Source organism: Anabrus simplex, chromosome 10, assembly GCF_040414725.1.
Source record: "Anabrus simplex isolate iqAnaSimp1 chromosome 10, ASM4041472v1, whole genome shotgun sequence".
NCBI classification, from domain to species: domain Eukaryota; kingdom Metazoa; phylum Arthropoda; class Insecta; order Orthoptera; family Tettigoniidae; genus Anabrus; species Anabrus simplex.
Window position 1 is genome coordinate 34,218,880 of NC_090274.1, and position 27,238 is coordinate 34,246,117.

Below are 27,238 nucleotides of genomic sequence, written 5' to 3' on the forward strand. Positions count from 1 at the left end.
TGTTTATTTTCCTTACTGTCATTTTTCTATTTTACAAAAAGAGGATGTTGATAGTGCCATAATGACTGTTATATTATAATATTACTACTCACTGAAGAACATCCCCATTGTGAAACCGCACTACCACATCACAGCCTTCAAACAATATGATCATTGTATCAAGACTAGTGATCATAGAGACTTAAAATATTATTTGAAAGAATACTAGAAACTCTCAACTAAAACTATCCAGCTTTACATTTTTGAGATGTCAGAGAGTCGAATTTGGTATATACTTAAAATTATTTTGCGGATGCAGATAAAAAGGATTACCTGACCTGACCCAAAAATATCAATCACACTGATGTACAGGGTCCGGCAGAAACAATACACCACTTTCAACAGTTGGTAGCATGTACAGCCCTGCAGTGGGGATAAAACTGAGTAGGGAAGGATGTGATTTTAGTTACCATGGAGAGTTGGACTGCGACGCATTGCGCTTTTGTGACTGAAGCATATTTCACAAGTGGTGACAGTGTGGTAGCTACACAGTGGAAGTTTCGGTAACAGTTCAACATGGGAGAGTACCAGAACAGCACACAATGCCGAAGTGGGTTGAGCAGTTTTGTGCTACCGTAAGTGCCATGAATAAGAAGCCACCGGGAAAGCCAAGGACAGTGCGGACGCCAAAAAACATCGAGAGACTACGGAATGTTATTGACAGACAGGAGTCCTAGGCATTCGGTAAAAAAAAACAAGCTGCAGTTTTACACACATCAGGCAGAAGTGTGCGCTGTATTCTCCACAATGATTTAGCTTATCATCTGTACAAAATGCAGGTGACTTAAGTTATTGCAGCGTGGCTATGCCTCCCGGAAACAATTCTGTATTGACTTCATAGACGAGAATGGGCACACTTTGAACTGACAGGCTATGTCAACCAGCAAAACATGGGATACTGGAGTAATGTGAATCCACAAGAACTCCATGAAAATTCACTCCATAGTGCAAAAGTCATGGTTTGGCACGGTGTTTCTGCTTCCAGGATTATTGCACCCTCCTTTTTTGAGGATCAACACGGAAATGCAGTCACGGTGAACTTGGAACGTTACAGAGGCCTACTGACAACCTTCCTGAATTACAGAGACAGAGCGTTAATTTGATATCACTATTTCCAGCAAGATGTGGCAACTGCGTATACCCAGACACGATGGCAATGTTACATACTGTGTTCGTGGGAAGATATATCTCACGTTTCAGGGACATACCATGGCTGGCCAGATACCCCGACTTGAGTGCTTGCAATTTCTTTCTGTGGGCCTATCACAAGGGACAAGTGTTTACATCACGTATCCCCAACTTAGAGACTCTAAGACGACTCATTCGTGAAGAGGTCCAGGCAATTCCACCTGAAATGCAGGCGAAAGTAATGAACAGCTTTGTTCATCAACTCTACGCGTGCATCGCAAGGGACGGTGGTTATCTAGAAGATGTGATAAAACATGAATTGCGTCATAAAATGGCATTATGTTACCAGAGGTGCCAACATCTGAAGTGGATTATAAGTAATCGCCCTCCGCCCCTGAGAAAAATTTCGAGACAAGTCCAAAGCATGCTCCTTCCATCTCGATAATGACACCCCTTTTGCCCTTCACTCTACCAATCTATTTGAAAGTGTATCATATTACATAATAACACTTGCACACAACCTGCAAGTTCTATGATAAAACATTCCTTGTTCTGGTTTCTCACACAGCAGCTGTTTTTCAGTGCAGTTTTCCTTGAAGCATCCTTCCCACTGTGATGACATTTTTGTCTTATGAACCATACGCGATTCCAGTGCAGATGTGCTTAATGTAGGCCTCCCTTTTTTCTCAATCTTTCTGTCAACTGTCAGGTACACTTAACATAGCAAATACAATATTAATGAAGGATTTATAGTGGAGAAGAGCAGCACCTGACCTTCTTCATTCACAATGAATTTTACAATGCTTATTGGTAGCAAAAGGAAGTCACAATCGAATAAGTACGGTTTCCAACTCACAAGCATTCAAACGAAGAAGATTTAGGAGAAAGGCTCGAAAGAACTGAACATTTTCCCTTCTATTCTGTTTTTCCGTAGACAATTATTTTTTCGTGATAATGTTAGCTTTTCCGTAATAATTTCCCCTTTGACTGAAATTCCATAATCGTGAGGTGAAATCCGTAATAATTACAGACAATCCGTAATAGTTGGCTCTTCTGTGTTACCTATAAATTACCACTCTAGTCGTTTACATTCCCTATTTAGTGTTACTACAGGACCTATACTAAAATGGTATAATGTTTCTGCCGGACCCTGTACATTTAGTAAATTACATTGCAAATGCAATTGATATTTCATTTTTATAGTTTACAAAACGATCTGTAAGGACACAAAAGAACTCAAACCAAATCAGTCAAAAATAATCATTGTAATTTGTCAGCAAATTCCTGAGATATGACAGTTTGACTATTAGCTGATCTTCAGCTGCAGCAGGCGCATGGAACACAGTCATCACCACGTGCGGTAGGCACGAGACACTCTCTCGGCTTGTCATTATGAACAGCCAGAGGCATAACTCTTACCTTTCTATACACGACTTGATCTGTCACTTGTTTGATCCTTTCCATTACTTAAATTAATCTTTATTGCAAATTACAGGTATGTACTGTACAACAACCATCTAATGTTAACACTGATGCTTTCACGGCTCGTACTTGTAGGCATCAGGCTTTTGCCACGTCAAGAAAACAAGGGGAAACTCTCCACGTTTCGCAGAGAACTTTGCTCCAAGTCTTCAGAAGAAAATCTGGACTGTTCATGATGAAGTCTTCTACAATAATGTATACATTATACAAATTCTCTGCGAAACATAAAGAGTTTCACCTTGTTTTCTTGACGTGGCATAAGCTCAAAAGCACATATTGTGTCTACATGAAACATCTAGTTATATGATAGTGATTTAAATACAGTGAAGTAGACGACATGAAATGATGTAGAGAATGGAGTGAATCAGATGGAGATGACTGCCTGCTGCATGTTCATGAGTTGACAAATGAGCATGATGTCTTCAATTGCACAGCTTCACTTCACACTAGAAATGATGCCTATAAAAATAACAAAATATCTAAGCATGATTTATATATTAAAGAAAAAGAACAAGATCAACAAGAACACATTGGAATTTGGTTTGTGAACAAGTGTTGCTTTTCAGCCAGTGAACACGTGATAAATTTTGAAATTAATTTAGAGGGTAAAGCATCCAACGAAAAATATGTAATTAGTCCACCTTGGACAATACAATAAATGAATAAATGTCAAGTAAAAACACATTAAAAGTACATATTCCGGCCCTACTGGGCCTACCTCAGCCTTGAAAAAATAAATATTAAGTTGATAAAATACTTTAAAAAGAACACCAAACCAGAAGAAACGTTTTAACTAATAATTACGAAGTTTTGACGTTCCCAACTAATCAATACTATATAGGTCGTAGAATTTATTTATTTAAATCTAAATTGTATATATATGCAAGACTAGTTTCGATCCATGGATTGCCCTCAGTTGTTTACACTAACAAATAGTACATTCAAAGTCACCAGAAACCACTTTTCTTGAATTATTGTCGAATAAAGTGTCCACATTTCATTCAGGAGCATCCCATTGCTCCCAAACTGCAGCCAACTGGTTCGATGAACACTCCAGAGATATGAGGACGTTTGCCTGACTCCCGAACATCATCCGACCTCAATCCTATTGAGCAAACACTAAATTACATTACTCTAGTCCTACTTTTGTTATTGATATTTGTCTTCTACTGCAGATATTTGCATGATATTGTTCACAGTGTTCATTGCATGATTCACACATACAATTTTCATTCGGGTGATGAAATCTCTTATTTTGGCAGAACTTTTAATGAAAACCATGTGCGGCATATCATGGTATTATGTGTCGAAGGTCGTAATTTGCTTGTTTCCGATCATCCGTCATTATGGCGTCTGTTAAATAAAAGTCGTTCCAGATATAGCTGCGTTTTTCTATGAGAATTTAGAATGTGTTCTCGCAGGCCTTAGTGTTTGGCAGGTGTATCTGCATTCTGATGTCTTCTATGAAGAAAGTTTCTTTCTTTTTTTTTTTTTTTTTTTTTTTTTTTTAGTAAGACATGGGGTCAGTTTGATGGTGTTGTCTTTCTGATACCCAGGATTTGTTTCATCTAACGAACTTTAACTTTCCCTAGCGTTATCAAGTCATTCATTTTGAGTTTATCCCAGATTATATGGATTCCTTAAGTTGCTATTGGTGCTATAGCTGTTTTAAATAGTATCCTTGCCATTTTTGTTGAAAGTTTTTGTGGTTGTTGAATGTTGTTGTAAATTGCTTTTATTGCTGATGATGTTCTTTCTTTGATATGATTGTTAAAAGATGCCAATGTTGTTTGAAGAGAAACTCCAAGATATTTGAATTTTGGTACTCTTTCTAGAGGTTTATTTTAAAGGGTCAATGTATCTTTTGGAGAGAGTTTACCACCTCTTCTGAAAGTAATTAGTTTAGTTTTGTCATGATTTATTTGTAAGTTTTTGTATATTGCACACTGTGGCATTTTCATTAATAATCCTATTGAGCACATCTGGGATACTACAGAGACCCTGTATGTATGTATGTATGTATGTATGTATGTATGTATGTATGTTTGTTTAGTCCTCAGCCCGAAGGCTGGTTGGATCCTCAACAGCTCTGCCATCAGCTGTCATAGATGGCCTAGGCATCACTGAAGCCCTAGCCCAAGAAATCTCCATGTATTATGGGAAGCTAAATCGGTATGACTCCCATCACTTCTACTTTCTTGAGGAGTCAAAGCAACATCATTATCGGTGAGGGGTTCTCTAATTCAATTGCATGTCAGTGTTAATCGTATTACTTTAAACCTTAGCATTCGAATAAGTTAGTCTGGTTACACAACTCTATTCGTATTTATTTTTTCTGCAAAAATATGGGCGTAGTGCTCTCTATTATTAAGGCTAAAACTGACCAAAAACTGAAATTAACTTCTTTACATATCATGTAAATCTGGAAATGCAGAATTTGTTGTTTACTTTTACCCTCCATATAAACTATGCGATCAAAAGTATCAGGGCACCTGGTTCAACGTGACGTACAAGTTCGTGGCACCCTCCATCAGTAATGCTGGAATTCATTATGGTGTTGGCCCACCCTTAGCCTTGATGACAGCTTCCACTCTCGCAGGCATACGTTCAATCAGGTGCTGGAAGGTTGCTTGGGGAATGGCAGCGCATTCTTCACGGAGCGCTGCACTGAGGAGAGGTAGCGATGTCGGTCGGTGAGGCCTGGCACGAAGTCGGCGATCCAAAACATCCCAAAGGTGTTCTATAGGATTCAGGTCGGGAGCCCATGCAGGTCAGTCCATGACAGGGATGTTATTGTCGTGTAACCATTCTGCCACAGGCCGTGCATTATGAACCGGTGCTCAATCATGTTGAAAGATGCAATCGCCATCCCCGAAGTACTCTTCAACAGTGGGAACCAAGAAGGTGCTTAAAACATCAATGTAGGCCTGTGCTGTGATAGTGCCACGCAAAACAACAAGGGGTGCAAGCCCTCCCTATGAAAAGCACGACCACACCATAACACCACCGCCTCCGAATTTTACTGTTGGCACTACACACGCTGGCAGATGACGTTCACCAGGCATTTGCCATACCTACAACCTGCCATCGGATCGCGACATTGTGTACCGTGATTTGTCACTCCACACAACGTTTTTCCACTGTTCAATCGTCCAATGTTTACGCTCCTTACACCAAGCGAGGCGTCGTTTGGCATTGACCTGCATGATGTGTGGCTTATGGGCAGCCGTTCGACCATGAAATCCAAGTTTTCTCACCTCAGAATGAACTGCCATAGTACTTGGAGTGGATCCTGATGCAGTTTGGAATTCCTGTATGATGGTCTGGATAGATGCCTGCCTATTACACTTTACGACCCTCTTCAACTGTCGGTGGTCTCTGTCAGTCAGCAGACAAGGTCGGTCTGTACGTGTCCCTTCACGTTTTCACTTCACTATCACATCAGCAACAGTGGACCTAGGGATGTTTAGGAGTGTGAAAATCTTGCGTACAGACTTCTGACACAAAACACACCCAATCACCTGACCACGTTTGAAGTCTGTGAGTTCCGCGGAGAATCCCATTCTGCTCTCTCACGATGTCGAATGACTACTGAGGTCGCTGCTATGGATTACCTGGCAGTAGGTGGCAGCACAATGCACCTAAGATGAAAAACGTAAATTTTTGGGGGTGTCCGAATACTTTTGATCACATAGTGTAGCACATCTCAAAGGAAACATCTCAACAGAGACCTAGTTTCATTGAAAAGATTTTGAAGAAGCGAATTCCTCATCATGTTTCTGTGTGCAATCTTATTACTGCATGTAGCAAAGTCCTTTGTAATGTTCTGAGTGTGTACCTAGATGAAGTGTGTCTCTCCATTCAGGGGCCCCAAAGAGTTGCTAAAAGCTTTTATTTTACAATCTGCCTTACATCGCACCGACACAGATAGGTCTCGCGGCGACAATGGTATAGGAGAGGGCTAGAAGTGTGAAGGAAGCGACCGTGGCCTAATTAACACATTCACTCCCAACTTGCTCTGTGGTATTTTAATCATGCAGCCCAGCGATTTTTAGATGCCACCCTAACTCGCTAGGCAACATGTAACAGACGGCTTTAACTTAGTATCACTCCTTTACAAGATGATCTAGTACGATTTTTTTTTTCTTTTTTTTTTTACTTGTCATGACTTTGTTTTATCACTCAACACCACTTGAATTCTAACCACGCACTTCAGAGACCTTGGAACTGGCACAATTTTATTTAGATCACACATCCTAAAATGTGGGAAATTACCCCTAGGTGTAGTAAAATGTTCATCTGCCGCTATCTACCGGCAAACTGAAATACTGTGTCATCCAATGTACATTTGAACATAAACATGAATTCAAATCCGATTAAAGTCATAGACAATATTTTACACACGTGAAACCTAATCCCACCATGAATGGATATGGGAGCGAATGTGTTAAGGTACACCAGGTAATATTTCAATTTACATAATTTGTAAATATGTACAATAATATATGACACTATATCCAATTCGTTGGTTTATAACAAATCAGCTACCAGGCAAGTTGGCCGTGCGGTTAGGGGCGCGCGGCTGTGAGCTTGCATCCGGGAGATAGCGGGTTCGAATCCCACTGTCGGCAGCCCTGAAGATGGTTTTCCGTGGTTTCCCATTTTCACACCAGGCAAAAGCTGGGGCTGTACCTTAACCCTTACCACTCGTCTGTCGGGTGAGGCCCGACATTACGATATTCCTGTTCCGGTCGCCCACCGCTCGTCTGCCGTTTCTTTGCCGACAAAATAAACGATGCTATACTGTACTGCCATCTTTTGGTTCAGGGTGAAACTTTGTAGAATCCAGATATTATTTGACAGTCAGTCAATAATCTATTATTTAGAGGGCAGTGTAGCCATCAGCTGTCCACTCACGCACACGAACGGTCGAGCGATAGTAAACAAACATGGTCGCCATGTGCTCTTCTAGTCATATATAGTTTACTGTTCAAGGTTGTATGTCGGGTAACACACAAAACCAGAGTATTTTTCGCACCGCTTCACCTTCCTTGTATCCTAAAAGTGAACAGTGACGTAAAGCAACTATCAAAAAAAAGAGTGAACTGGCGATGTTTGGCTTGTGTACTGTAACCCAACATGTGCCTGATGCTGACGGCTGGCACAATTATAAATCAACTGATCCCGATTTCAAGAAATCGCTGTTTAGCCTGAAAACTATCATGAGGTATGAAACCAGAGACTGAATCGAGTTTTTCAATTGCTTTTTACCAATAATTTGTTCAGTGAAATAATTAACTAAACCAATCGGTATGCGATAACAATAATAATACAAAATAATTTCTCTTAAATTGCGCAGATTGCTTTTATTTGCTTCAGTATAGCTTGCTTAAAATGGGTATAGCCTAAATACAACATTTAAAAGCAAATGCTACCTCCTAAATCGTGAAAGATGAATACAGGTCATATAAGATAAAAGTTCACATTTAAGATACGAGTAGTAGAGACAACACAGAGAACTTTAATTCGAGGGGTAAGAGTTAATTAAGGCCATGGCCACTTCCTTCCAACTCCTTTCCTATCCTATCATCGCCATAAGACCTATCTGTGTCGGTGCGATGTAAAGCCCCTAGCAAAAAAAAAAAATAATAATAATAATAATAATAAAATAAAAATCAGCTGAATCCAGGTCTGATGAAAACGGGCAAAACATAACATCTCGTTCTACCATATGTTACCATGTTTACAGTTGGCCTACAACAATAATTCAGAATGTATATAACATCATATTATGTGCCCTTCCATTTTGGTTCTAGGTTAAGTTTAACAGCTGATGATGACGCAATGATGGATGAAATTCATAAGAACATTAAACAGAGATTGGGAAGACAGGCAACAAAAGCCATGTTGGCTGATGATATAGTGATATGGGGTGAGGATGAAACAGAAGTCCAAAAACAAGTATATGTATGGAATCAAGAGATAGAAAAATATGGGATGAAAGTAAACAGAGAAAAAAGTTAAACAATAGTGATGACAAGGGGAAGGAAGGAAGGAAGGAAGGAAGGAAGGAAGGAAGGAAGGAAGGAAGGAAGGAAGGAAGTGGAAAGATAAAACTGAATGGTAAAATTCTGGAAGTGGTTTCAAGTACTTGGGAAGTGTGATCACAGAAGATGGAAAGATAACCAAGGAAAATGGGAAAAGAATACAACAAGCAAACAGCTTCTACCAAAGTGTAAGGGGTATTTTGTGGAACCAAGATGTCCCAAAGAAATGTAAGAAAGTATTATATTCAACCTATTATGAACCCCATACTAACTTATTCAGCTGGATCATGGCCTACAAGAAAACGAGAGGAGAGTAGAATAGAAGCAGCAGAGATGAAATTCCTAAGAGGTATCGAGGGCAAGACCAGAAAGGATAGAATTAGAAATGAAGAGATAAGGAAAAAGGACAGGAATCTTGAAACTTCAAGACAGGATGGAAACAACAAAGCTAAAGTGGTATGGGCATGTGATGAGAATGGGAGAAGAGAGTGTGCCAAAAAAAGTTTTTTCAGAGAAGTTAACAGGAAAGAGACCATGAGAAAGACCCCAAAAGAGATGGATTGATTCAGTGTGGGAATGAATACAGAAGAGGGGAGGAAAACCAGAAGATGTACTTAAAAAAGGAGAAGAGTGGTGGAGAGACAGGCATCAATGGAGGTCCTTGATTCACAACCTGACCCGGGAAGCTGGAAGCTGGAAATGAAAATGATGATGACCCAACTGTCAGGTCTAAACTAGTCACATTTGTACATGCACGTATATAATAGAGTAGTTTGTAAAACAATTTGGTATGGATTAGGGGAACTAAAACCGTTGCCATAGTCGATGCTGTTAATGCATACTGTTCTTGAAATAAACACGTGTCTGAACATATCCTACATACAAGCGCATATTAAATGAAGTGGTGAAGTGTAAAGGAGGTTACTGACATTATCTATATACAATTTTACATATGAAAACATATATATAAAACTTACCACGTGCTGACCAGTTGAAAAATACAATTCATTACATCTGGAGGAAAGAAAGTAGGGGGGGGGAGGAGGTCTAGATTGCAGGCGTCAGTTGAGGGAACACAGTTAGCAGACGTTCAGACTGAACAAGAAACTGAAATAGTTTAAAGTACTTACTTTTCTTCCTTATATAAACAATAACTATCACAGCCAAAATGAGCACAATCAACAGACCAAGTGCAGCGTAACCAGCCGTGGCAAGAGCAACCTCTGCAAACAGAAAGAGCATTAAATAACATTGAACACAACAGAATATCACAAACATGCGGGCTAGAGAGAAAAATAAAGCGGGGGAAATCACAATGAACTTATAGGCCTACAGACTACATACCACAGTGGAAGAAGGGGGAATCCTGCACTCTAATATTTTGAACCTGGCAGACAGAAAGTAGTGTGCAGCTCTGTAACATCATCACTCTTCATGTTTACCATTTTATGCTTACGCCTTTGTGAGAGAAGTGAATTGTGTTCCACCTGCTTGATGCAATTTAAGGTCATTAAAAGAAATTGGTGGTGAGGGAAGGCATACCTGCCAACCTTCAAAAACAAAAAATTGGGAGCCTGTAGAAACATCGCTTTTCCCACCACGCAATACCAAAAACTCACACCGGCAAACAATATGAAAATCAAAATATAAGCCTTTCCTCCATCCTGTAATGTACAGAAACTGTTTCAGGAAAACTAAATTATATTTCTTCACCATACTAAAACTGAATGAACGCACCATGCTGTGTCAAAATGATACCCTATTAATTTAAATTAAACTAACTTTTTGCCATCTCTGGCTCTATCACATGAACAAACATTTAATACTACTCCTTTCAGGCAAAACTGTTTAAACAAATGGTCACAATAACTGAACTTATTCAAGTCACTATGATCAGCCTCCTGAACATCACAACCATGCAAAAAACAAAAAAACAAAAAACCAAGATGATGCAATACAAAGGAGAAAAAGAACACCTGATCTAACCATCACGATATTCACTGTTCACTTTAAAGCTGCCAATGAGAACAGGACTTCCAGACACACAGTGACCAATAAGAGCTGCACTTTCAACTACTCACAGTGACCAGTAAGAAATTCGCATTTATATCGTCCAATAAGACCCTAATGCACTTTTTGACCAATAAGAGGAAGACCTTAAGGCACTGAAGCAACTTCCTACAACAGTGGAAATTTCAAAATATATTTCAAGTTCTGCAATCTCAGGCTTAAAATTGGAAGAAATAATTAACTAATCCATATTGCTTCAAAGAGGCAACGATTACTAGTGCCTTAAATCTCTAGACATTCTCCAACAATGGTTGACGTAAAACTACAGAGAGAGATGAAGCTCCATTACACTCCTACTGTGGTCCGTGTTAGGTAACATTTAAGCTAAGCTTTCTGACTGTTCGATTGGACATGCTTGCGATGAATCTAAATCTTGTGGCGTCCTGTGTCACCTGATCTTACTTTATTTGCTACCTCCTTAACATTACAAGCAGCATGGCAATTTCTTGGCAATAGAGGTATGGGAGATTACTATGACTTGAGAATGCAATAGTCAGGGCTTTACCTAAATTACTACCCAGCATTTTCATGGTGTAATAAAGGGAAAGTACAGGGTTAAATCATCGGAGGGTCTGCCTTACAAGGGCTGCACTCTGCTAGAAATAGCCACACGAAATAATAATAATAATAATAATAATAATAATAATAATAATAATAATAATAATAATAATAATAATAATAATAATAATAATAATAATAATAATAATAATAATAATAATAATAAGACTGAAACATTTTTGTTATGGTGACTGAGGCACTACCAGCAATAATTTTCATTTGTTAATTAACTTAAAGCCTGCTGTACACGATCAAAAATTTTGTCAAATTCAAGACTTCACAGAATTGTTAATAATTCACAAGTTTACTTGTCAAATCACTTTCAATATTCGAGAAGTCTTCGGAAGTCTTTAAAGTGAATTAGAACACGTTTCTAATGGATCAAAGAATTGCCAAGTCTTTGACAGAACTGGCCAATGGAATTCGAGTAAATGCGGGGCACGTTATGCTTCTATGCATGACGAGATTGCCGGGATGGGAATAAAAACAACAAAAATGGCTTTGTCATGACCGAGGGATGTTGTGTATGTATTAATTGCTACGTATGACGCACATCCCTACTCATATTCAGTGGACTCCGTAGGGTACCAGCAGCGTATGAGGAGACTGCAAGAGAAATATCTCAAGGAAGTGAAGAGCTTTTATGTTTATTACTGTATGGTAACCTATACGTAAAACACTGTCAGCAATCATCGATTTATTATTATTATTATTATTATTATTATTATTATTATTATTATTATTATGGAATTCCTAATATGTTTTTGTATAATAAGATATAAATTTCCGTTGCACTGCAATCATTTTTATACAATTAATGTGACAAAATGCAATATGGGATGGCGAACCTGTGACACGCAAACACGACTTCTGTGACACGCTGCACAACATACTAACATATCTTAATGTTTTTAACATGTAATAAATAGGTAGATAATCTAGCAACATAGCATATTTTAACATTGCGTTTTAATTAAATGAAATAGCGTATGGCTTTTAGTGCCGGGAGTTTCAGAGGACAAGTTCGGCTCGCCAGATGGAGGTCTTCTGATTTGACACCTGCGCATCGTGACGAGGATGAAATTATGATGAAGACTATGCATACACTCAGCCCCTGTGCCAGTGGAATTAACCAATTATGGTTAAAATTCCCAACCCTGTCAGGAATCGAACCTGGGACCCCAGTGATCAAAGGCCAACACACTAACAATTTAGCCGTGGAGCCAGACTACGTTTTAATAAAGAAGCATGTCACAATTTTATGGCCATGTTTTTTACAAATTTTATTAGGTTAAAACAAAAATATATCTTTGCCAAGATTTGACAACTTTTCTTGTGAAGTATTCAATTTAAAGAAACATTTGATGGTGTACAACAGGCATAATACATGACTTTTAAAGGGCAAGGAACCTGGTCCCTATAAATGACTACTACTATTTTTTTTTACAGTGGAGGAAGAAGAAATTTATTTTTAAAGATAGTTTAATGTGAACAAAAGACTATTCTGCATAAGTTTTGTTTGGTTACACACTCAGAGCAGTTACTTTTCTGAAAAACAAAATACACTGCTTTAAAAATCATATTCTACTGCTGAAAAGCATAAGTTGGAGACCAAGGCCAATTATAAGCAAGGTTCTACTGGACATTAAGTTACCACCAATAGTTTTCTATCTGTCTTCATTATTGTTGCATTAGGGGCTGACCTGAAACAATTCTGAAATACTTTTAATAGAAAAAGAAAATTTCATTTTAAAAAAAGAACATTTTCTTTCGAATTCGCAGGTTCTTCCATTTCTACATCTTGATAGAAATAATGATGGGAACAATTTAGAACAGCCTTAGGTCCCTTTCAAACTTACTGTCATCTTCATCATGTCTCTTCTGCGAATCTTTTATAGACACACAGAAATCCCTCTTGGCACCTTTTTGAAATACTTCCTCCTCATACCTGTGAAAAAACAAACAGAAATAAAAGCATTATTTTGGGAATTACAAGGCTAAAAATAAAGAATGCAGACATGTAGTTATGTTGGCTTTTAATGTTAGTATCTGACGATAAGTCCCTTTCAGAGCAATCACAATTTGAAGAAGAGTTGATGTTTCATCTGCTATGCAATACTGCACATGACCTTACCTTTGGTCAGGCACAACTGACCTAAAAGGTGCATTTCTCGCATTCTACCTCTTTTGACTCACCTCCCCCGAGACAATGACATCTACTGCACTGTTGGGACACCACTACAAGCCTCCTTTGAAGCATATGCAGTGACAGGGAAACAGGGAGATTTGTACCTCCACTTGTTATAATGCCAGACTTTGGCTTTTACATAAAAAATTAAATTCCCACAAGGAAATTTATAAATTAATTTAATACACTGCAAATATTATAGTAATGAAATTCTTTAGACCTTTCCGATCATGAAATTATCACAGGTGTGACAATCCAACTGATAACTGGGACAAAACACTGGTAATTTCATGACTGAAAATGCCTAAACAAAACAGTTGAAATACTTGTGTAATATTCATAAACCATGAAATTAAATTATGATTCCCTTCTGGAAACTTGATTCTTGAAATAATAATGTAATTGGCTTTATGTCCAAACCTGCAATCCCACCAGTGCAGGAAGAAGAACTAGCTTCAATCCTAACATTTTTGTTACATTTTTTTTTTGGTGATGCTGACATACCAGAATTTTGTCCTGCAGCAGTTTCTTTATTTGCCAAAAAAGATACTAAATAAGTCTCTACATTCAATATGAATGACTTATTTTATTTCCATCATTTTGCTGTTAGTGGTGATAACTTGCAAATGTGTTCCTTGCTCCCATATGTGTCTTAGGGGTAATGTTTTCATGCATGGTAGTTACAGGTTAAGGTAGATACATAGATGCATATTTTTATCTGTACAAAGATATTTCTAAAATCTATACAAAATATACCATTTCTCAAGTTCTAAAATATAGTCTCCCTGATGAAAAGCCTAAGACATTCTGACAAATGTTACAGACTTTGCCATCTGGGGAGCATTTCTAAATACTAAACAAATAATACACAAATAAAATGAACACAGACAAAAGCAATGAATATGCAACTTGAAAAGAAATTCACACGCACACACGCACACACACACACATGCACAAAATGGAAGGTATTTTTAACATCATTCAAAGGATGAAGAGGGACAATGGTAGAACTTTATTTAACAAGGAGAATAACCAAAGATGTAAAAAAAAAAAAAAAAAAAACAATGAGCACAAAAAATCAACATACAAGAAACTAAATTTCCATTTTCAAAAAAAAAAAATGTAAACCAAACAAAATAACAAAATACAAAACACAAGAGGGGAGATCAAAATGTAATGCATAGTATTTTCTTTTTTCAAGATATCTAATGAGCAGGAAAAATCAAAATATGCACACACAAAACTGTTTTCCAATATATGAACCAATTCTGTTAAAGACTTTTCCCCCGTAAATGACACCAAGTCTCATTGACAGGACTCCGTTCCTTGAAAGTATATAACTTCTTGCGCACAACTCGCTTTTCCATGTGTATGAAAGAGTTCATCTTCTAGGACTTTCTTCACTGGTCTGTAGAAATGAAAGCGAGACCATGCAAGGTCGAGACTGTAACGGTGGACGAAACATTACCTCCACAACAAACTTCCCAAATTTTGCAGGAATAGAAGCTGCAACATGGGAGACAACTTTCACCTATTCGGAATACCGAAAAGGTTCCAAGGAGGCGAACCGTTTTCTTCAGATTACGAAATGAAATGCCGTACGCAGGTGCCTTTACTCCCGGGGAAGAGTTCCTTGAAGGAGGCACATTCAACTTGCTGTTACAAAGGGAGAAATGTCTTGAGAGTTCATATGTTGAAATATGGCAAAACCTGAAATCCTGTAATTTATTTCCGTATATTTTTTTGTTTTTCTTACCCATTAAATATTTATTTCTAAAAATCCTGTATACATATGGGATATACTACAATAACCCTATATGTTGACTACCACTCCAGAAATAAAAACATTAAGCATTTAGGATACAGAAAATAGTCATTGAAACAAAACAATATACATTAAAACATTACAATGCACATTTAACAAAATGTGAGAATCAAATAAATATCAACAGCAAACAAACATAATACTTACAGATACACACATTGCATGCACACATCCACTCTCTCAAAACAGTTGAAACACACAGTAAAGGAATCAAATCTACTAAATATAATATACTGAAATCTTATTGAAAAGGTAAATCATAAACAAAGAAGAGAGGATGGTAAGGTGCTGTGAAGGTCTTGTTAAACTGGAGCAGGAACAAAATCCATCACCACTTGTACTATAGCCTTAGAAGACTGTAAAATTATGTAATAAATTAATATTCAGCAGCAGCAACAACAACAATAACAGCAGCAGCAGCAGCAGCAGCAAATAGGCACAGAGATACCTAATGCAAAGAATATATAATGGAAAGAAACAAACAAGTGAAAAAAGTCATATATAGAATGACAGGTACATAAGCATGAACATACAACAGAATAAACATAATGACAAGTCAGCGTCGGAAGACAATGATGATGATGATAATAACAATGTTGTTGGTTTAACACTTTCAACACTATGCCTGTATGGGATACGGGCTTACTGCTTTCCTGGTTGTGGACGGCGCCAGTATCCAGTACAGGCGTGGTTTTCACGCATGTTTATAGGCAGCTACACATATCCCACTGTGGTCCCCGCCCCTTGCTTTGAGGAGATAGTGATATCTTGAATATTTTATCGGGAGAACCAGGTTCAGAAATAGATGACAGTGACGAACACTATGATTACGAATGAGACAGCATATCAAGTGATAGTTTGGGCAAGATTTTTATTTGTTAGATCACTTTCGAGTGTAAGATTTTTTTTTAGCTGCATAATTTTACTCTGAATACAAACGAACTTCACCTCTCCAGAAATATATGGGCTTATTTTTCCGTCTACACAAAGAGACGCAGGCTGCTGATTTACATGTACTGCGAAAAAAAAAGTAGATGATGCTGCTGCAAGGAATGCAAGGTTGGACTATGCACAGTTTTCAGGGCTACTATACCAAAACAAACTGTTCCTAAATAGGTAAATTAGGAATTTCAAATGTAATGATGTTTATTTGTTGCTAAAGTAGCCACATTAACCCTTTAATCGGCAGTGTTGCTCTGAAGCAACACGAATTTTATCAAAATTACTGACTTACTTTTCGGCAGTGTTTATCTCAAGCAACATTCTCTAATTACTGAACATAATGTAAATACATGTTTATCAACTCATCAGATCATTCACAGAGTCCATTTGGTGTAAGAAATATCCTCTGAAAATGTTTCCTTGAAAATGTAGACGACTGCCAATTAAAGGGTTAAATTATTCGTTTTTATTGATTGATCAGGCTTAAATGTAAACGTTTTTTCCGTACACTTTAAAAATGTTTTTCATAAAACTAGTATAATTAAATACTTTAGATATGTAGTTCCTGATTAACATTTTCGTTTTGTATGGCTGAAACCTTCATACGATAAAAAAATCAGGTATGTTCTATCTTTCGATGTTGTGTAATAATGTATTAAAATTCAGGAAAAAGACCCAGTTATCTGCCAAGGTCCATGTTAACATGTGGTAGTGTTGAAAGTGTTAACATCCCACTAACTACTTTTACACTTTTCGGAGATGCCAAGGTGCCGAAATTTTGTCTCGCAGGAGTTTTTTACATGCAGGTGAATTTACCGGACATGGGGCTGACATACGTGAGCGCTTTCTAACACAACTGGACTGAGCCAGGATCGAACCAGCAAACTTGGTCTCAGAAAGCCAGCGGCACCTTAACCGTTCGAGCCACTTAGCCCGACATCAGAAGAAGTAGCAAGAGAGAACGAGTTAAGGACAAATATGAAAACAAAAGGACACCGACATACTCCATTTCTTCCCACTCTTCAGTCTTTCTTATCTCATGCTTCCCACATCAAGGTTGAAGATCTGTCAAGACGGTGCCTTCTGACAAAGCTGGAAAGCAGAAATCAGCTCGACTGAAGCCAAGAACAAAATGTAGAAGAACCAGGTTTCATTGACGATTGATGTTTACATGTTTGTCCTCGCCTTCTCCTTCCATACTGACCTGTCATCATGTTTATTCTTTAATGTGATCCTATTGACGTTCCTATCTTTGTACGAGTTAATATAAAAAATAAGACTATAGTGTAATCACAGATCAGTTGCAGCAACACACTTTCACCATGCACTGGTATTTCTTTCCAGCTGAACAGATTCCCAGGAAGAATTTAAATGTAATTTAGTACACATGCATTACTGGTGTCACTACATTTATAGTGGCAGCGTTATTATGCACATGCAATGGTTCACAATATCTGCAAGAGATGCATTCACTAGAATACCTAGGATTAAGAGCAGGTGCAATTGATTTCTGTTTTTCTCCTTCATCAAATTTGTTAAAATGTTAACATTTCTACCTGTATGGGAGGAGCAACAATTTGGTTTAAAGATTTTAGTAAATAATTTTACTTTGGGCTCCTTAGCTTGTATAGAGATTATATAGGCGAAGGTAAAAATTATTAAATTTCAATAACGTAAGTTTAACAACAGTTGCAATTTTTTGTATTTGTGCACGTGTTTTGTGTTTCCTGAGATTTTAAACCTGTAAGTTAGGAACTACCAGCTTCTCATTTTTTTTTTTTTTTTTTAATACATGCTAAATGCAACATTGAGGTAGCAAAGTGTAAATTGGTAATTCAGCTCTTGAAACATTATAACATAAAAATGAATTATTTTTAATACTTAGTTTAAGCACTCGTATCAGTTGAAATGTACAAAAATGGTTGGTTTGTAAAGCCGACCACCATGCAAAATATTAAAAAGCTTGAAGAGGTGATCACAGGCATTAACCAGCATGCGTAAAGGGAAATTTGTCAGATTTCGGATTGTTATGACTGATAACCATCGTGCTGCAGAAAATACAGATAATATGTACACATTCGGGCAGCTAGCTTCGGCGAAACAGTAGTAGGAGAGGAGTGATGAGTGATTCAGGGATTGTATTCTGAATATGTGTTGTGTCTCAGTGCTAAGATACATCTTAGTTTTTCCCAGACTGTGCGCAGACAAAAATTTTCGCCATGTGTTCTGAATTCTCCTAGTGAAACTGCACGAAAAAAAATATTCTATTTATGTATTTTGTTGCAATTTGAAAACTGAGGTTATTCCTAAGAGTGAAATGTTTGGACCTTGTTCTACAGTACTAGTATTTTATCTATGAAATGTGGGCTAGAAAACAATGTTTTTGACTATCCAATTTAATTGGATAACTTTGCCAAACAACAGTTTAGGTGGTCGGTGGTTGAAACTTCAAACAATAGTCTTAATTCAAAAGTTAATTCTACTTTATAAACCGATACATACTTATTGTTCAATGAAATGTCTTAAGTACTGGCAATTATGGTTCTTAATTCAAAATCTGAAAAAACACAGATGAATTAACACACTCGTAACTGTCGTAGAAATGATTCACTTTCTACAAAGACTGATGTAAATACTCCGAATCTCCTCAAAATTGTGGAATACATATTGTGTTTGTCTGCAACATCAGCGCATAAAGAAAGTGTTTCCTTACTTATGAAGAACTTTTAGAAAACACAAAGGGGCAGCACGATTAAGAAAAGTGTGAAATCTTTGCTAAAAATTAAATTTAACTGTGACTACAGCTGCAGCGGCTTTTATGAACTAATAAAAGCTGATTAAGATATGATACGAAAAGGTTCCTCCTCAAAATAAATATACATTAGTACCTGAAAGAGCCCAAAACTGGACCATCTGCATCTTCCACCTAGCGAGTCTTATTTCTAAGGTAAGGTTATGTTTTACAAAAATGTCACAGTCGCCCTTGTTTTTTTTTTCGTTCTTTCAGAAATATGGCAGCTGTAGCCTGTCTTAAAACACTGATAGGGACTACTGTAGCTTCTCCTCACTTAACATTACATCTTTTTAAGCTCGCGGATTTTAAATCTGTATGGGAATCTTATACAATGGACCCACAGCTACTTTTAAACTATCATCTCACTTCATCTTTTCTTACCTCACCTTACCCTGCCAGTGAGACTCCATAAGTGAATCTATTTTAAAAGCTAGCTCGGGGACTGACGACCTTATTCATTCCTTTAAACTTTCTTTACATCACCATATTCAATGTTTTTATAAAAACAACACAGATCAATAAGTGGGATAAAAAAATGCTGTTTCCTGTGTTGGAGCATGTGAATGACTTCAGTTAGTGAAATTTAGATGGTTGATTTTCAGGTAATAATATCCACGAAAAAAAAAAGTTTGATCAAGGATTTAATTCACGACTTCCTAAATTTTTCCTACAGCTGCGAATTTTCTGGCCAAAATATCAAGATTCCCTGCTTACTAGAAATTTTGATATATTATCATCCAATCGCAATTTACTTGTCTTTTAATTCAAATGAATGAATTATAAAGGTCATTATGGAATTGAAATTGACAGTTTTCCCTGAAGCTAGTAGAACAGGTCATTTTGCAATACTGTTTCAGGTAGCAACAGGAGCAATGCCTCGTGCTCCAACTAGTGTGTTCAATCAGACATTTCCATCCCAGTGCCTCATTTGATGCATGTTTTAATGCTCTAGTAGTTGGGAGGAGGAGAGGAATGCACAAGTGTACAGCTAGCCACCAGGAATTGTACCTACCCAGAGGATGGTGGATGGACAAAATGTGCAAAGAGAAGAGGTGCCAGTTAATACCAAGCAGAAATAGCACTCGAGCACGAGTGAAAATTCTCGTCAGAAACTAATATTTATCATATATATACTTATATGATAGTGACAAAATATCTGAGTGTAATAACTGATCACCCATCTTTATTGGGTATGGTAGTCAAAGGAGTTCTGGATCACTTTGTCCATGATAACACAGTTCATTCTAATTTGGAACACAGACATTTTGCCCTTCATTATTTGTCTTCACATAAATCTCCCATTTTGAATATTGTCCATTAATATCAGAGGTCCAAAAAACGTATGTTCTCTTTGTTTTGTCCACATATTTTTCTCCACTTACATGCCCATTTCAAATTTTGTCCAAAAGAATCTGAATACATTATTGCAGTTCATGGAGAAAATTATTCTCTCTAGTAATATAATGAAGAACTGCAGAATTTACCTTCACAGAATCTTGAGCGTGAGTCTGTTTATGTGTGCATGCTGTTTCCAATGCTCTTCAATGTATATTCGGAGGTAATCATGTCGGAAACTTTGGGCGGTTTACATCAAAACATTGACATCGACAGTGAAAACAATTTTCTGTATACGGATGACGCGGCCCTAATCACTGGAAGCATTGAAGATCTCCAAGCATTGCTGTAATGCATGATTACAGCTTAAGGATGAACGTTCAGAAAACAAAATTATGGTTGACAGCAAAGAAGTGATTGATACCACACTATCAGCTGATGAAGCCATCAAACGGGTCTGTTTGTATAAATATCTTGGATGCTGCTTGAATAAAGAATGGGACTGCATCCAGGAAATCAAAGTTCACAATGACCAAGCCAAGGGTATTATAAAAATGAAGAATCTGCTGCGTCACAGATCTTAGTTTGAGAACGAGACTACGTACCCTCAAGTGTTACACACTATCCATACTAATGTAGCAACAAGGGGCACGAACATTATCCAAAACCTTGGAGAAGAAGTTGGAGGCATTTGAAATGTGGCTATATCGCTGCATGCTTCGTATACTGTACCGTGGACCGACAGGGTGAAGAACACCGAAGTGGTGGTTTAGATGGGCAGAAACTGCAATATTTTAGCCACATAACTTGAAACAAGTAGTATCATCTCCAGCAACTAACCGTAGAAGGCAAAATCAAAGGACAGCGCAGACCAGGGAGAAGGAAGATCTCCTTGCTCAAGAATTTGTGGGAATGGTTTGAACTTGATTCCAAGTCTCTGTTTTGAACAGCAGCTTCGAAAGGAAAAATTGCTATGATGACTGCCAATCTGACACGGAGATGACACACAAGGAAGAAAAGTAAATAACTACAAAATTGAGTAATGATAATACAAGTTAATAAATAAATGTCATGGTCTGGCTGTAACCTATTAAGAGAACAAAATTTTATTATGGAAGTACACTATTTTATTTTTCCATTTAAACATACTGCGCCGCAGCCAGCCAATATGTCAGCTCCATTACAAGAAGAGTTAAGTCCTGCTGATTGTGCACTCTGTAGTCAAATGTATTATTGAAGTCAACTCAGGAAGCTATAACGATGTTTCAGTGGTCTGTTCTGTGAGTTTACATAAAAGCAAGTCCACATGGGTGCAATAAAATAAAAGTGGTGAAACAATAATTTAAAAATTGTGGCAATGGATGGCTGTGATTGGTTTTAATTCCTGGTATCCTTATACTTGATTGGTCATAAACAGTCACTATCATGCAGCAGAATTTTAGACAATACAATACCTTAATGTGATCAGGATCAAATAAGGAAAGAAGAATTATCTAAGACCTGTACAAAAAAATCAGTCAGCAATGATAAGAATCAAAGACTATGAAAAAGAAGCAGTAATCCAGAAAGGAGTGAGGCAAAGCTGCAGTCTGTCCTTTTGCCTTCTCAATATTTATATGCAACTGGTGGTAAAGGAAAGCGAAGAGAAATTCGGAAAGGCAGTCACAATCCAAGGAGAAGTAATCAAAACTCTAAAATTTGACAGATATTGTTATTTTATCAGCATCTGCAGAAGATCTGGAGAAACTGCTGAATGGCATGACTCGGTCTTGGAGGAGTAAAATAAATGAATGAATAAATAAATAAATAAATAAATAAATAAATAAATAAATAAATAAATAAATAAATAAATAAATAAATAAAATCCAAAACAAAAGTTAATGGAGTGCAGTCGAACAAAGTCAGGTGATGCAGGAAATATCAGATTAGAAAATTAAGTCTTGAAGGAAGTAGACGAATATTGTTACTTGGATAGCAGAATAATTAACGATGGCAGAAGTAAAAACGACATAAAATGTAGACTAGCGCAAGCGAGAAAGGCCTTTCTTAAGAAAAGAAGTCTGCTCACTTTAAACATTGAATGCAGGCATCTCGGCAAGGCTGAAATGCAGAAATGACAGAGTTATGAGGTCTCGATGCTCAGTAATGAGCAAAACAACTAATGATGATGAAACACTGAAAAAGAATTAGAACTTTTGTCTAGAGCATCACATTATATGGAAGTGAAACATAGACAATAACTAGCTCAGAATGATAGGGAACAGAAGGCTTTGAAATGTGGTGTTACAGAAGAATTCTGAATGGGTAGATCGAGTCATGCATGAAGAGATACTGAATCAAATTAGTGAAAATAATTTGGCTAAATTTGACCAGATAAGTACATAAAATGAAAGAACATGTCCTAAGACACCCAGAACTTGTTAGGTTGGTTATTGAGGAAAGTGTACCGGTATATGTTAAGAACGGTAGGGGTTGACCAGCATATGAGTACGACAAGCAGATTAAAAGGAGATTTAGGATGTAGTAGTAACATAGAAATGAAAAGGTTAGCAAAGGATAGGGTGGCATGAACAGATGCATCAAACCCGTCTATGGACTGATGACATGATCGTCATAAAGGCAAAGAGCTAAGGATAAATTAATTTGTACAATTACAATTATACATATCAGTTCCAGTCCTTCAGCGGATATGGTAATCAATCATGTTGGTGGTGTGAAAATCGCGATGTGCAAATGTTCCTCAAATCACAAATACGAATACACTTCTTGAGAATCATGTATTTATAGAAGGTGACCACACAAAACATTTCAAACAGAACTGAAGTTGATGTGAAAAATGTTGTCGCAGGAATCAAAAGAGGCTGGCCCTGAATTCAAAGGATAGCTAGCCTGCCTGTTACTCAGAATCACCAGGTTCGATTCCCAGCCAGGTCAGGGATTTTTATCTGGATCTGAGAGCTGTTTCAATGTCCACTCAGCCTATGCAAGAACAATTGAGGAGCTATGTCCGGAGCAATAATGACCCCAGTCTAGAAAACCAGAATAACTGCAGAAGGGATTTGTCGTGCTTACATCGCGTGCCCTCATAATCTTCAAGCTTTCGGGCTGAGCAGCAGTCGCTTTGTAGGCCACGGCTATAGTGCCATGGGGTTTTGTTTGTTTAGGAATAAAAAGTATAGTCAAGGAACACCCAAATGAACATCTCACTGCTGTGATATGGGAAGAAATTCAGAGCACTTAAAATCAGAATTTACCACTGAATTTCCCAAAAGAAATTAATTTGTCAGGGTGTCTCGCCTAAGAATCAATGTTTTGGAAGATATTTGCAATTTCGTTTTTGTAATGTGTAGATAGTCAGTCCAAACAAAGACCACACCTCGATTATGTTGTGTGAGACATCTAGTGTCAACAGAAAATGTCATTTAGGTTCTCACCGCAAACAAAATTTTGTTCTAAGTGTAATTTTATGTGCCCAATCAATAGATCAGCCTCAAATTAGTCTATAGCGATATTCCGTTCAAGGATATTATTCTCTACTCTAATAAATATAGCTTTGATAATTAACAATCAGCCTTGTCAATACTTAAGAGTTATTTAATTAATTATTTTTTATCACCTCATACACCGTACGTGTTTTGAGGACCTTACTGTCATCTAAAATCCCTCTCTTCTCTTCGAGGACAGATGGAAATACCAGCAAAATTTAACCGATGTGATCTCTGAATTGGAAAATTTTAGTCAATATTTTATGAGACACTAATTTTAATAAATTGATTGTATTCTTAGGTATTAGACAAGGGTGACATTTTAAGAAAATTGTAAGTAGAATAGTGTAGTTTTAGTGTTCTTTTGATATTTATGATATATTTTATTTTAATCATGACAATGGATTTCTATTAAGAGATGTTTAGAACTTTAGTGTTTGACGTGTAATATTAAGTTAAGAAGTCCAAGAGATAATTGGTAGCGAGAGGAAAACCCACTGAGGAAGAGGACAGTAAGGTCCTCGAAACATGTGCAGTGTATGAGGTGATAGAAAATAATTAATTAAATCTTAAGTATTGACAAAGCTGTTTGTTAATCAGTAGTGGCGATTGGGAATTAGAAGTGCGGGGGCAAAAAACATATACAGACGACAGAAAGTAGCCGGGTTGAGGGATATAGCGGGGGTGGGGGTTATACACTGCAAAACTGAACAAAAAAGCTACAAAATGGTAAGTTTTTGATGCTCTTTGAGTGAATTTCGCCTGAGAGGTAAAGGTTGACAGTTTGCTAACATAAGTGCGGCAATAATAGGGGGTTTTTTTGGGGGGAGGGGGGAATTTGATTCAATACTATACAATAAAACTTTCACCAAAGAAACAATATTACACACGTATTACAATTAAATAGAAATATGGCGTGATTATAAAAATAATAAAAATCATTTAGTATTTGGCTACACTCTAAGAAACTAACACCGGGCGAGTTGGCCGTGCGCGTAGAGGCGCGCGGCTGTGAGCTTGCATCCGGGAGATAGGGGGTTCGAATCCCACTGTCGGCAGCCCTGAAGATGGTTTTCCGTGGTTTCCCATTTTCACACCAGGCAAATGCTGGGGCTGTACCTTAATTAAGGCCACGGCCGCTTCCTTCCAACTCCTAGGCCATTCCTATCCCATCGTCGCCATAAGACCTATCTGTGTCGGTGCGACGTAAAGCCCCTAGCAAAAAAAAAAAAAAGAAACTAACAGACAATATTAAAGAGACTGCGAGACTGACGAATGCACGCTGCAAGCAGGTGAATCATACCTCAGTGTCCACAACCTTGGGAAAAAAGTATACCCCTGTTATCCTTCCTCATAGCATTTGCGAAGTCTCCACTACTTGCTGTAGCGCTATACAAATCGGTTAGCCATGACGAATGACATTCTGTGCGTATTTTCGATAGTAATTTTGTTAATAATTACAAATGTGTACAAATAGCTTTTTTTAATCCCTATGATTCCTAGTTTCAGCCGGTTAAAATGGAATAAAAATGTAATGTTTTGTCTACAAAGTTGGGGGGGGGGGGGCAACTGCCCCCCTTGCCCCCATTAGACGCCGCTACTGTTGTTAATTATATCAAAGGTATATTTATTGGAGTAGAGATTGTGATCAATATGGTCCATTGTAAAATCAAACCACAATGGTTAAGTTAATAAACTAGGATATTTATTGGCAGTGACAGAACAACAAGAGGTACAGTTGAGGAGAGTATGTTCAAAAGATGTGGGAAAGATGTTCAAAAGTTGTGGGAATAGTACAAGAAACAAAAAAAAAAAGGCAGATGGAACGTACCCATGATAGTGTTTGGTGCAACATTTAAGGAATTACATCTTTCTGGTCAGGATTGTTCATGGCAATCGACAATATTCAACTACTGTAATGCACATGGAAGAAAAATACCGATTTATTTTTTGGAAGTGGAAATAGCAGCTTTTGAACAGACGCACCTCAGTATTTCCAGTAGCAGCCGAGTGAGGCATAGTGCTCTACAAGGCAGTGTGACCAAAGAAGCTCTACTGTCACCATTAATATTCTTGAACGGATTACCGTCATCACCATCATCATCATCATCATCATAAAGTTTCCTGGGTGTGGTTTACAAGCGCTCTAAATTTTAGTCTATTAATGTACCACTGATCCTTCAAGACTTCATCCCAGTTGATTTCTTTGGATGTGATATCTTCCTTCACTTGGTCTAGCCATCTTCTCTTACATCTTCCAACAAGTCTCTTTCCAGTAATCTCAGAATGCAACCATTGTTTTGCAATTCTTCTTTCTGTCATACGTTTGATGTGACTCAAACCACCGCAAACATGCCCTAGTTATGGTCTCCTTCAGGGACTGATTTATTCCAGCTTGTTCTCTAATCTTCTCATTTCTTACTTTGTCTTTCCTAGTCTTTTGAAGCATGCTTCTTAAAAACTTCATTTCTGAAGCCTGAAGTAATCTTTTTTGGTAGATGTGCATGTATTCAACCCATAATTCAATATAGGGACAAAGTATGTTCAAAACAGAGTTTGTTTTGATTTTAGTGGCTCTTGTTTATTCCAGTGCAGATATCGAACTTGCTGATAGAATTGACTGGATTTCTGAATACGGTTATTTAATTCAAGCTGTATTCTGTTGTCACTTGGTATTATGCATCCAAGGTACTGATAATGGTTTACTGTTTCGAATTGTACACCCTTCAGCATTATATTATCTTTACTTCTCTGTCTATTAACAGACATTACAGCAATATTTGGAGCATTTACTTTCAGTCCATATTTTTTCAGATGATTATTCCAGACGTTCAGCATTTCCTGGACTTCCATCTCGCTATTTCCCCAGATAACTATATCATCTACAAAAGCAAATGCTTTAAGATCCATGTTGGTGTTCTGCTTCACTTCTTTTATGATTTCATCCATGATGGTGATGAATAGTAATGGTGAAAGGGCACTGCCTTGTTGCACTCCTCGAGATGTCTGGAACCAATCTGAATATCCATTTCCTACTTGAACACAGCTGTAGCAGTCATCGTAACAGACTAATGTGATGCTGCTCTATTGATCCAGCACATAAAATTACACTTGACAACATTTAGTTTGCAGTGAGAACCCAAACGATGTTTTCCATTGACACTGAACGCCGCGTGGCTTACAGCAGGGCATCTCAAACGCTCAAAATCTCACGCGTGCAAAACGAGGCGCAGAGGTTCTGTGCACCGTGCATTGGTCCGACTCAGCTAGGCTCGGCTCACCTCTGCTTGGATGTTGAGTGTTCTGCAGAGCAAGTGAGGAAAGGTGAGGGGAGAGGAGCAAGTG

General features: G+C 37.6%; 1 protein-coding gene across 3 annotated transcripts in view; it reads right to left on the reverse strand.

Annotated features, from left to right (window-relative positions):
• Positions 1 to 27,238, reverse strand: part of LOC136882304 (uncharacterized) — a 124,999-nt gene that overhangs the window by 30,510 nt on the left and 67,251 nt on the right. For all 3 annotated transcript variants that reach the window (XM_067154878.2, XM_067154877.2, XM_067154876.2), the window contains exons 5-6: positions 13,184 to 13,272; positions 9,827 to 9,919 (exon numbers count right to left, since the gene is read on the reverse strand). In XM_067154878.2, coding sequence (XP_067010979.2) covers positions 9,827 to 9,919; positions 13,184 to 13,272 — 182 coding nt within the window. The remainder of the gene's footprint in view (positions 1 to 9,826; positions 9,920 to 13,183; positions 13,273 to 27,238) is intronic.